General features: G+C 32.9%; 1 protein-coding gene across 3 annotated transcripts in view; it reads right to left on the reverse strand.

Annotated features, from left to right (window-relative positions):
- Positions 1–9,615: 9,615 nt before the first annotated feature.
- The window catches only part of DNAJB14 (DnaJ heat shock protein family (Hsp40) member B14), a 67,375-nt gene continuing 64,205 nt past the window's right edge, over positions 9,616–12,785 (reverse strand). For all 3 annotated transcript variants that reach the window (XM_074276637.1, XM_074276639.1, XM_074276638.1), the window contains 2 exons: positions 12,131–12,303; positions 9,616–11,287 (listed from right to left, as the gene is read on the reverse strand). In XM_074276637.1, coding sequence (XP_074132738.1) covers positions 11,163–11,287; positions 12,131–12,303 — 298 coding nt within the window. In that variant the 3' untranslated portion in view covers positions 9,616–11,162. The remainder of the gene's footprint in view (positions 11,288–12,130; positions 12,304–12,785) is intronic.

Here is a 12,785-nt window from a genome sequence, read left to right on the forward strand (position 1 = left end):
TAATCTGTTTATGATCTCACTCTTTATGCCTAAATCATGGACCCATTTTGATCTTATCTTGGTATATGGTGTTAAGTGTGGATCCATATCTAATTTCTGCCATATTAATTTCCAGTTTTCCCAACAGTTTTTTCCAAATAATGAATTTTTGTCCCTAATGTTGGTATCTTTGGGTTTGTCAAGATTAGATTGCTATAGATGTACCCTTTTTTGTCCTTTGTATCTAATCTGTTCCACTGATCTACCGGTCTATTTCTTAGCCAGTACCAAATGGTTTTGGTGACTGCTGCTACATAATATAGCTTTAGATCAGGTACACTTAGACCACCTTTCTCTGAGTTTTTTTTTCATTAGTTCCCTTGCAATTCTCGACCTTTTATTCTTCCATATGAATTTTGTTGTTATTTTTTCTAGGTTATTGAAATAGTTTTTTGGGAGTCTGATTGGTATAGCACTAAATAAATAGATTAGTTTGGGGAGTATTGTCATCTTTACTATATTCGCTCGGCCTATCCAAGAGCACTGAATGTCTTTCCAATTATTTAAATCTGACTTTATTTTTGTGGCAAGTGTTTTGTAATTTTTCTCATATAATTCCTGACTTTTCTTTGGTAGATGGATTCCCAAATACTTTATACTCTCAACATTTGTTTGGAATGGAATTTCTCTTTGTATCTCTTGCTATTGCATTTTGTTAGTGACATATAAAAATGCTGAGGATTTATGTGGATTTATTTTGTATCCTGCCACTTTGCTGAAATTTTGAATTATTTCTAGTAGCTTTTTAGCAGAGTCTTTGGGGTTCTCTAAGTATACCATCATGTCATCGAAACTTCAGATTTCAAAAAGCCAAAGTTCCCAGGCCTTGATGCTTATTGGTAGGTATCCAGCCCAGATCTATTGGAATTAACACTTCAAAGGGGTGCTTTTTGACCAAGATTTCTAACTGAATCAAAGGGTCTGGCATCTCTGAAAGATAACTTATCTGGGGGAAAGGGGGAAAGACTCCAAAAGGGATAGCAGATCAAAAGGGAATACAGTTTCAGAGTGATAATCTTAAAGGGAACAGTTTCAATAAAGGGAACACAGTTCCCTCCCCCTTTAATCTCAGTAGTGTCTAGCTCTTTGTAATTCCATGAGGCATTTTCTTGGCAAAGATGCTGGAGTGCTTTGCCGTTTCTCTCTAGTTCATTTCACTGATGAAGGAAACTGAAGCAATTGGGGTTAAGTAACTTGTCCAGAATCACGTAGCTAACCAATGTGTGAGGCCAGAGCCATGTTCAGAAGACGAGTCTTCCTGACTCTGGCCTGATATCCTGTCCACTATGCTACCTTCCTGATCCCTAAGACAATTATACACAATAAATGCAAAGGCAAATTATGCAGTCTGTTTCACCGCTGACCTCAAATGTTACCTTGTACAGAGGCCTTGACTGCCTATTTGCCAAGTTTCTTGGCTGAAGGTCATTGCTTTGTATTTACCTGTAACATTTTTATTATTCACTTTTTGCAACTATCTGGAAGAGGAATTAATTTTTTTTTTTTCTATTCAGCTCCAAAGAGTGGAACTAGAAGCGCAGGGTTGAATGAAGGTTCCTATCATTGGACATCATAAAAAAGAAGCTGAATGGCTATTCATTGAGTATATGAGAATGGAAATTCCTTTTAAGGTATGAGTTATATGAGAAAAAAAAATAAGGTACTTGAAGGCAGACTTTTTTTTCCCCTTTTTATCTCTAATTGATAATAGGCATCAAGAGTCAGGAAGACTTAGGTTCAAGTCCTACTTAGGATACAGAGCTACGTAACCTTGTCTATCCCTTAACCTCTCAAATATTTGTCTGAACAACTCTGAAAGGCTATAAAGTTGAAGGAACAGTTACTGATGAGTGAGGAGAGTCAGCTTTCTTACCTGAGAGCTTCCTATATCAATGAAACCAACTTGCTTGACAGTACCTAGCATGTAGTAGGTGTTTAATAAATTTCTATTGCATTTAAACATTCTTTACAGTTTGATCTGAATCCTAGGGTATAGGAACAATCTCGAATTCTCTCTGTATTTTTATGTCCAATAAGCAAATCTAATAGACTAAAAAGTCTGATGAAAGGCTATGGAAAGAAGTGAAATGAACGTGGGAATCACTAGCATTTCATTATAGGTTGTTAACTGATCCAATCTTGAGTCTTTTCTGTTTCCAATCAATATATCATTACAACACATCTCTTTTGAATGGTTCTGAAATGAAGGTCCCCTGACTTTTTGTCAAGGTCCAGTATAAATCTTAGCTGCTTTGTAAAACCTTCTTTGATTACTAGTGGGACTACTGCCCAGTGTTGCATCTTGGACCTCTTCTCTACACTGTCTCCCTGAACAATCTCATTCAATTTCCTGATGTAGTTACTACTTTTATAGAAGACACCAAAATATACAGCTCCAGTCCTGGTGTCTCATACGTTGCTGACCCACATTCTCTAAGTAATGACTATACTGATGCCCCACCATTATCTAAAACAGTATACTTTGAATCGTTATGGTCCCCATTACAGTGTGATTTATCTATTGCATTACTTTACCCCGCAGCCAAAATGAGATTTGCTATTTCTGCTCATGCTGAGATCTCTTCCTATGATTGCCTGCTAAAGTTCTATCTTCCTTATTCTTTAAAGCTCAATTTAAAAACTGCTTTCTATAGAAAAGTCTTGCTGACACTCCCATCATTCTTCTCAATGGATTTTATATAGTTTGTTCCACACTTAGGACACTTTTCTTGCACTATTTTCCAATATAGTTATTTTTATGATATCCTTCTACTGAACTGGAAACTCAAAGACAGAAGGGACTCTCTTTGTTAAACTTTTAATTTCCACAGTTTCTAACATAATGCTCCATATATGGATTCTTAATATTAGCTGAACTTATTGTCTATATAACCTGAACTCTTATTATAAACTATTTGCATAGCACTTACATGTGCTATCTATCTATCCATCTATGTATATTTCAATTAGATCATAAGCTCCAAGAGGCCAGTAGCTTTCCTAAATTTTGCTTGGTAAATATTTTTCTAGAATAAAATATGAAACAAATAGCACTCATACTGGATCAAACAAAAAATAAGAAAATCTGTAGCAAATAAAAATTTTGGTTTTGTTTTTTTTTTTTTAACAGAATGAGTCAAAGTACTAATGATTGTCAAGCTGTCAGAAGCTCCCTGAAATCTGATGAATTTACCTTTTTCATGTTGTGGACTAGGATATTCTTGCTGGTGATTGCTTTTGCCCCTCTTAAGTTCAGATTATAAGGGAGGAGTGGAAGTTCCTGAAACCTCAAATCTTTCCTTTTTCAGCAAGACCATTACTACTGTTTATGGGAAATATTTTTATCCAATACTTCATGGGTACAAAGGAATGCTTTTCTACTAATCATATAGAGAAGTCCCGAGATCATCTCATATAGTAATAGAGAAGGGAGATCATAGAAATTGTTTCATGGGTCACTCTTGATCAAGTTTTTTCAAGCATCCCATCACTGACATCAAGGACATAACACTGTACACAATAGACTTTTCTGAAAGGAATGTAATTGGAGAAAGAAAATAGCTGAACTCTCCGTGATAATCTATTATATTTACGAGAGAAATGAGGTTCTTTCTCAAGCAGGCTCTGATCTGTTTAAATTTTAAATATGGTGGTTTCCATTCCATCAAGTATTCCAAATCTACTTCTTTCAGGGCCCACTATCCTTTCTAGTCCCTCAGGTTCACAACCTGTGAGTCATCAATGACTCTTCTTTTGCCATCACCCCATCAGTTTCCAAGCGTTGTTAGTTCCAAGTCCCCATCAGTCACATCAGTCCTTTTCTCATGGCTCTCATCTGAATTATTATAACAACAAAATTGGTCGTCTTGTTTCAATTTCTCCCTTTTCCGAGCTAGCCTCCATACATTTGCCCAAACACTCCTATAGCACAGGAAAGATATGTCAATACTATGCCAAGGAAACTCCAGTGGCTGTTATTGACACTGCTGACATCTAATGCATTGTGGTCTTAATCCACTTTGTGGTATAGTCTTCCCCTTCATGCATTCCATGATGGAGCCAAATGGGCTTTGTTGCTCCTCTCTCATGATAGACTATCCCCAATCTCTATGCCTTTGCATAGGATGCCTTGTCTGTCCGTGATGCATTCCTTCCTTACCTCTACCCTTCAGATATTCTAGTTTTCTTTAAAGCTCAAATGCTATCTCCCTCCTTTCCTCCAGGCACATGTTTTATACATATATATGCAAATATATACAAAAGAACGTCCAGGAGTCGGGATAGCTTTCTTATTCTGTGACCAATGACAAGCACACAGCAGGCACTGAATAAATGCTTATAGACTGATCCATACTGGTGGACAAAAATACATAAACAAGCCAAGTCAACAAGCATTTAAGTGCCAAACCCTGGACTACTATTGGGGATACAAGTGAAAAACAAAAACATCCGTTCTCAAAGAGCTCTCTGTCCAAACAGCTAATACCAGATAACTAGAACACTAGAAATGAAGAGGATCAGGAAATGGTTCCTGTAGGAAGTAATCCATTAAGTCAAGGCTTCAAGAATAACGATACTAAGAGCTAGTGATAAGGAAGGAGTTCAATTTTCCCTTTTGGTCTGATTTTTCTTGTTTAATAAAATCTGAAAATGTTGCTTGCTGTCTTAAGGAATGAGAGAGGAAAATCTGTAACACAAAGCTTAGCAAAAACAAGTGTTGAAAATTATCTTTACATGTATTTGGAAAATAAAATGCTATTGGAAAGAAATGAAAGCTCATTCTAAGCCTGGTGAAATTGGGAAGACAATGTCACATGGGAGAAGAACATTAGCTCTTTCCAGTCTCTTGCTTCCAATCTGCCTGATGAACCTGTATGATATTAGACATAATATAACTTCCTCTAACTAGATGTGTTCTGAGGTTCCTTCCATCACCAGATCTGATCCTATGAATATAATTCTATTTGGTTAAAACTTTGTGTGTAATACGCAGTAACATGAAGTAAGTTTAGAAAGATAGTTTAGAGCTAGAGTGTGACACTGTATTTTTATTAGAAAACAACAGGATGTTAGGATGGGACATGATAGAACCTGTGCTTTATAAAAATTTTGTCAGCTGATGTGGAGAATTTTAAAAGAAACTAAAAGAATAAATAAAATCTCATAAATGTTGGAATCATAGATGTCCATTTATTTGTGTACATATCTAAATATATGTATATGTCACAATCACAGTCAGACCCGATATATATCTGGCATTTTCAGCATAGGTTAACCTGTCCAAAGAAAAACTTCTGTCAGCTTTGGACAGCCAATAAAAGTACACTGGCTCTTCAGATAAAAATTAGAATATTTTTAGAAATGACCTTCTGAAAACAAAACCAAACAAAAATGAGACACCTTCTGGGCTCCAAATATCTAGGGACTGAGAGAAATATAATTGAGACCTTGTCCTTATCTAGCAGAAGCAATGGAGTTTATTCCTGATTGTGCAACTATGTTTGTTTTTTTCCTCAGGAAGGTCAATGAGAAAATTTCATCTGAACATGATGTATTCAGTGTAAGGTATTGCACTTATGTATAACTGAAGTTTTGGATTTGACCCATTACTATACTATTATAAATGGCATAAATATAAAATATGATTTTTAGTACCTTCTACACAGTGACTCATTTTTTCTGTGGAAAAAAAAAAAAAATAAAAATGATTAAGGGCAGCTAGGTGGCACAGTGGATAGAGCACCGCCTTGAATTCAGGAGGACCTGAGTTCAAATCTGATCTCAGACACTTAACACTTCCTAGCTGTGTGACCTTGGGCAAATCACTTAACCCCAACCTCAGGGGAAAAAAAAAAATGATTAATGAAAAGGCTTAGAATTCATATTTCAAAAGATGTTAGGTAGACTAGAAAAGATTTATATGTGGTCATTTTCAAAACCATTGTATTTGACTATCTGCTTTCCCAGATCTAGCCTAACCAGATAAAATTATTACTAAGTGGTAATAATTTATAAAGCACTTTAAAAGGGTGTAAAATACTTTCCACTTGGCAGGTGGTGGGTGATAAATTTTCTGCTCATGGACAAAAAGAAATACAAAATGACCCTTAGTTTCTTTCTATGCAGTTCTTTTTCAGTTCTGGAGTGAAGGTAGAGGCATTGCAAGAAGGCCAGCAATCATAAAACCTAGCACATCCTTAAAGTGAACTTGTATTATAATCGTTTGCAGGGAGAATAATAATAACTTCAATCCGTTCCAGCCTTGCAGACATGAAAACTGTAGGAACTGGAAAAAACAAATTTATCACAAAGCATTCAACAGAATTCTTAAGTTTGCAAAAATAAAATTAAATACCATTTCTTTAACACAGTTCTCACACTGAAAATAATTTTATTTTGATATAAGTCTGATATTACAGTAATTATGTTACAAATCAGACAGTTCATTTTTTAATCTTGAATGCACTATATAGACAAAATAAGATCTCCTATATAAGATGCCAGCTTCACTTCATTAAATTTTTTTACAAGGCTTCCATTAAAATTCCTACACATATCGGGAAAATTATCTGTGGCTTTCAAAAACATACAAATTAAATTTTGGACTAGAAGAAGTTGTACTGAATGACAGAAAGTGAAAACAGGCAAGAAGCATTTCTCAAGATCAATAAATGGTCAACTGAGTTAATCCTTTTACTGCTTTTGTTTCTTGTCATTATGACTAGCTAGAAAAAGAGCTGACCTCTTCATTACCAAAACTCATACTACATACAGCTGAATGTTACCCATTTGAAAGTTCCATTATTTAAATTGTTGAAACTCAGCGGCTTATCAAACTGGAATATCTTAATAAGGCATGTTGTTTCCCATGAAATTAAATTATTTAAACAGTGGGGTCAGATGTTATTAACTTTTTGGTTTAATAGTCTTGTTGAGTTGAAGTCTCAAACATCAAATAATTGATGGAGACATTTTAAGAAATGCTTCTTACCTAATAGCATATTTTCAGATTGCTTTAAAGAGAAACAGGTACAGGCTATTTTGAAAAATTGAACTTATAACAGGAATGGCTATACTCTTTTGCACAAAAAAAAAAAAAAAAAAAAAAAAAGATTAATGAAAAGGCATAGAATTCATATTTAACAAGACTGTGAACTGAATAATTAGAAGATTAATCCTTCTGCTAATGGAAGCCCTGCTCTGTGCAAACATATTGTGGTATTAAACAATCACAAGTTTGAGGTATTAGCTGAAAAAAATTATATATACACCTATACACACACACAATACACAGAGTATTCACAAATCTAATGGCCCCAAGACCAGCAAACATTGGCATTAAATGAAAAAAAAATTTTTTTTATCTTGATAAGGGAAAAGTTACACATGCAAAGGGATTTTTTTTTAAAAATGCCACACAATCCTTAATATAAGGAGTGTTTTAAAGTAATTTTATTAAAAAGAAAACTGCTTTCATTCACATGAAATATGTATTTTAACAGTAATTAAACTAAAAAGGAAGCCTGAATTCTATTACCATGTTTCCCATCAATCACTGATAAGTAAAATTCCTTAAGGGGGATCATCACTTTACTTATTTTCTTTGAAAAAATATATAAAGGGGTTTGCTGGCACTAAAATCTTAAATAACAAATGTATGTGCCAGACTATTATTTTTGTACTCATAAGTTTAGTCACATATTTTGTAAAGTAGCAAACAAGCTTGTTCACTGTTGTTTTCCTGTACACATAAAGAGGAAGATTTTATAACTCTCCTTTTTGCCTTATTCAGGGTGAGGCTGAGGAGTTATAAGATTACTACTGGATTCAAGTCTCCCACAGGGACACCAAGTTTTTCTATGAACCTTTTGATTCTTTCACATAATACTTGCTTAATAGGAAAGCTGCCTTGATTAGAACTCCAAGAATTTTTTTTTTTACTGTCTTAATAATTGGGAATTCATATATAATTAAGCAAAAAAATTAAAACCTGTTTTATCAGGTAGTGTTATGGTGCCACATGACAGTATTTTAAAATATTAAACACCAAAGAGAAGGTCCTTTTAAATCAACTATAGAAACTAAGCCTTCCTTTTAGTTGTTAGATGTAGGACTGGAGATGAAGGCTTAGTTGGTTTTTAGGGTTGGGATAAGTTATGTTCAGTGGGAAAGAGCAGAAAATCAATCTAAGTAGAGGTAGTACAAGCAGATTAGTCTAATGAATTAAAATAATGATGCTCATATATATGGGTGTAACTACTTCTCCTAAAGTATTCACATATTATTCATATTTTATGTGAAGAGTATGAAACAAATGGTTACAGATGCATCTAAATCCAATTAGTCCTGAAATTAATCCTTTTCACTTTTTTAAAAAACAATCTTGAAACTACTATACAATATTGAGAATGAAACTTTCCACAATCCAAAATTAGCCAAGATGGCAAAAACTAGCACCAATCCATCTGTAAACTATAGGGCAAAGGCAAACAAAAGTGATGAAAGTGTGATTCTACTTTGTCTCAATTTACTCAGACATTAAAATACTTTATTTTGTACTTCTTCAGAAGCTTTAATTTGTTATTATTATGAGTAGTTTAAGGACACGGAAAAATTTCTTTGATGCCAACTGAATAAAAGAGCTGTAAATTATCTAAACACAGTATTATCCTTACTTCACGACTGGGAGCCTTTGATTAGTGATGTAAAGTTTTAGTTTGGAATTTGGGATGAACACATACCTTTTTTATAAGTAATAATATTTCACAGGCAAAAAAATAATCTTTGAAATGAGTGTTAAAATGTGAAATTCTCCCACTTCAAGGTGGCCAAATATTGCCTTGCACACCTTAAAACACTAAAAGGCCTGGGGCTTTTTTTTTTTTTTAAACCAGCATGCAGGCAGTATAGAAAGCCCAACTTTTTTCACCTCCAGAGCACAAAGCAGCAGAAGCTTCTGAGGCTTGGTCAGCAGGGTACCCTAAAATTTGCTCAGTCATTATTAGTGAGTAAATCAATTTTAATATGTCCTTTTCCCAAATATTTCATCTTAATATTTTAGGAAATTCAATGGAATATACCAATACAATAAAAGTATATAACACTGTCTAGAACCATGAATTCTAAGATAGCATGATACAACTGTCAAAAATATCCTCAAACTCCAAATTAAAAGAAAAAGAATTATTAAACAGGAGGGTTGAATTCAAAGAAACTACCCTCATTTATGTCCATCGTTCCTGTGAAAACTGGAAAAAAGAAATGGATAAAAATATTGTAATTCCAATCAAATTTGTATATTTTCTAATGACTATAATAATACTTTCAAAATAAATAATGACCAACAATTTATGTCCTTTATCTGCTAATAGCCCACTCTGCAGGCTGAAGGAAATACTTCAAAATGTAATTCCCTTTAAGTATGCTATTTATTTTCTAAAGGCCACTTCTCTAAAAATTAAGTAAAACTTGATTGGGTTCTCTACTATTCCTTAATTACTATGCTGTTATATAATTTATGATGCAACTAAGCAATTCTAGTGAATCACTTGGAAAAAAAGAGATACAAGAGGACAATTTTAAGGAGAATGGTCATTTTAGTAGGAATTTATTAGACTGACAATAAATAAGCTAAATTTAGAAAGTTTCTAAACACAATGAGCACTGATACTATATCAAATTTCTAGCATTCTCATCAAGTAAAAAAAAAAAAAAAAAAAAAAAAAAGCTGTCAAAGACTTGCTCCATTCAATGAGTATGAAACAAAATGATTAAAATATGACAACTGTTCCAACATAGAAAATTTCAAATAAAATAATCTCATACTCAATTTATAGGCACAAAACCCAAAATCCAACTGCTTGCATATGATTCTAGTTTATACTAATGGATTTCATTACAAAAATGTATATTTTTTTATTAAGATCAAATTCGACTACTTTAAATGGTGAGTCGACTTTTAAGTTCAGAGTGGCACTATGGAGACATTTACAGAGACTTCCTGTAAAAAAATTATTCTATCTGCCACTATATTTCTGCTCATCTTTGCATATAGCCAAATAGGTCAAATAATTTTGCAAGTTACCTATCTAAAGTTTAGTAGTTGGCAATAGTGTTAAAGGCATAAGGCTTAATTTTAGTAGTAACTTTTCTTACCACTTGCTTATAAAAGAATAATTTACTTTTGAGACCAAGCATGAAATGAGCACTAAGAAAACACAAATTTCTGTAGGAGTGGAAAAGTCTTTTCCTTCATAAATTTTAGAACCTTTTAAATGGACATAAATTGATCGGGGTAGGGTAGAGGGAACAAAGGAATATATTCAGAATTTCAAAACTGACATTTAATTCTCAAGAATGTCAACATTAAGTATTTGTGTATCATTTTTAGTGTATTTATTTTTAAATTAATCAGGATAGCTTTTCATTTCCTCACATTGCTTAGCAATTCACAAAATTAAATGGCAAACTGATAATCTACACCAGTTCAATTCATCTCAACATATATTCAGGAATATACATTTAAAAATATTAAATTCTTCTAAGCAGATAAAGCTAGAAGATTTTTTTTACACAAAGTTAAATTGCCTTTAAAAAAAAAAAAAAAAGTATCATTGTTTAAACTCCACACACTGGACACCTGACAAGAAAAAAGTAACATTGTCATATAATTATTTCATCAGTGAGCTGAAGTGTTTCATGGAGCTAAACTTTTGAGATTTTTAAATATAAAGTCAATAACTTGTATATACACAAAATGGTTTTTTTTTTCCCCCATAAATATTTACATGAGAAGGAAAGAAGGGAATCACTGTAACTGGAAAACTGCTAGAGGTATGATAAGCCTTTTCTGATTAATCTGTAATTAAAGAATTATGTAAGCATTGGAAGTAAAACTAAACAATTAAAAGATATGCGTAACTTAATCATGAATTTTAGTTTTCAATTTCTTATTATATAAAGAAGCCATTAACTGTTTTGAGCCCTAGAGCATGAGATTTCAGGGAACAACTACTCAGTTTAGTTTTTAATATCCAACTCTTTTTTGAGATTTTACAACGAAACTAAATTTCATCTTGTACAGAAAAAAAAGTGTGCTAAAAGATTTAAATGAAAATCCTGGTTCATCCTCCTCTATAGATACTAGTCAGCCGCTCTAATTCTTTACAGTTGTCCATGCTTAGTGATTCTGCCTTTTTTCGTAGTCGATCATCCCGGTATACTTTTGCTGCATACTGCATATCTGTTTCTTTAAACACAAAAAACATTTTTAAAAATTTAAGAAATAATTAGGTGTTTAAAATAAAGTGTCATTTATAGTCACTCAATAAAAATATGTTCACTGAATCTCTTGTTCAGAATACTATTAAGTCTTTCTCTTTGCATGTGTGATTTTATAAAATAATTCTTAAAAAAAAACAGGATTATTTCAGGGAACTATATAGAATACAGAATCTCTTCCTTTAACAAGTAAAAAAATTAAGACTCATACTAGTGAAATGATCTGATCTAAGCACTGCTAGTTTTATTTATTTATTGATTTGATATTTGCAAAATACTCTAAATAAGCTCAAGCAAGTAGTTCATTTAAATATGAAGTGTCTCCATTTTAACAATGAGGAAACTAAGAGACCAACCTACAGTTATAAAATAACTAACTTTAGCAATTCTCAAACCCAGGGCTCCTGATTCCTAATGCAGTGCTGATTCCATTTTCTCATTCAGTGCTAATTGGAAATAATGAGTATTTAGGAGCACATAAGTAATAATGCAGCTATCGATTTTTAAGAGAAAGATGACAATCCTTATGTATGCCATTGTCAACTTATGTAACTTTCTTAGTGGACCATTTACATATTAACATATATCTAAGCTTTACATGAAGTTACATAAATACTTCACTGATGCTGACCAAAAATAAAAAATGAGAGAGCTACAACTGAGAATAAGAAAGAAAAAGAGAAAGACATGGGAGATGGAAGGAGGGGGGGAGACTGGTGGAGAAAATGAATGAAGATCACAAGTAAAATAGCATGGCACAAAGAGAAAATCTGTTGTAAATCTGTTAATGTTAATTATTTGTTTAACTTACTTTGTTGTCTTTCTTTCCAGCAATTATTTCGAATATTAGTCACATAATCTTCTTCCACACTTTTTTCTACTTTTTGCAATAACATTCCTTTATATTCATTTTTAAAATCCTTGTTGACATAATAAACAACACCTAAATTTTCTGTCTGCATTTTAATGGTTTGTCCTGAACCACTGCAAAATAGACAAACACTCATTAGTTTTTATGAACAAAATTCAAAACTAAAATTTCATGAACTAAGTTAGAAAATCAAGTTGCAAAGGAACATTAAAACATGAAATTGATAATAATTCATCTTAATTTTAAAATTATGTTGAATTTTCAAAAAGCTATTTTGGGGGCAGCTAGGTGGCGCAGTGCATAGAGCACCAGCCCTGAATTCAGGAGGACCCGAGTTCAAATCTGGTCTCAGACACTTAACACTTCCTAGCTGTGTGACCCTGGGCAAGTCATTTAACCCCAGCCTCAGGGGGGGGAAAAAAAAAGCTATTTTGATCATTCTCTAAAATAAAGTAATTTTAATACTTAAGTTTTACTTTAGATTTTAAAAGCAAACAAAACTATATCAATGTTTGAATTCCTACTTAAAAGAGCAATAGGTTTTATTTAGAATAGGTAAATTTAATGGCAACCATGTAAATGCATTTCATCTTTA

Source organism: Sminthopsis crassicaudata, chromosome 6, assembly GCF_048593235.1.
Source record: "Sminthopsis crassicaudata isolate SCR6 chromosome 6, ASM4859323v1, whole genome shotgun sequence".
Lineage (NCBI taxonomy): Eukaryota > Metazoa > Chordata > Mammalia > Dasyuromorphia > Dasyuridae > Sminthopsis > Sminthopsis crassicaudata.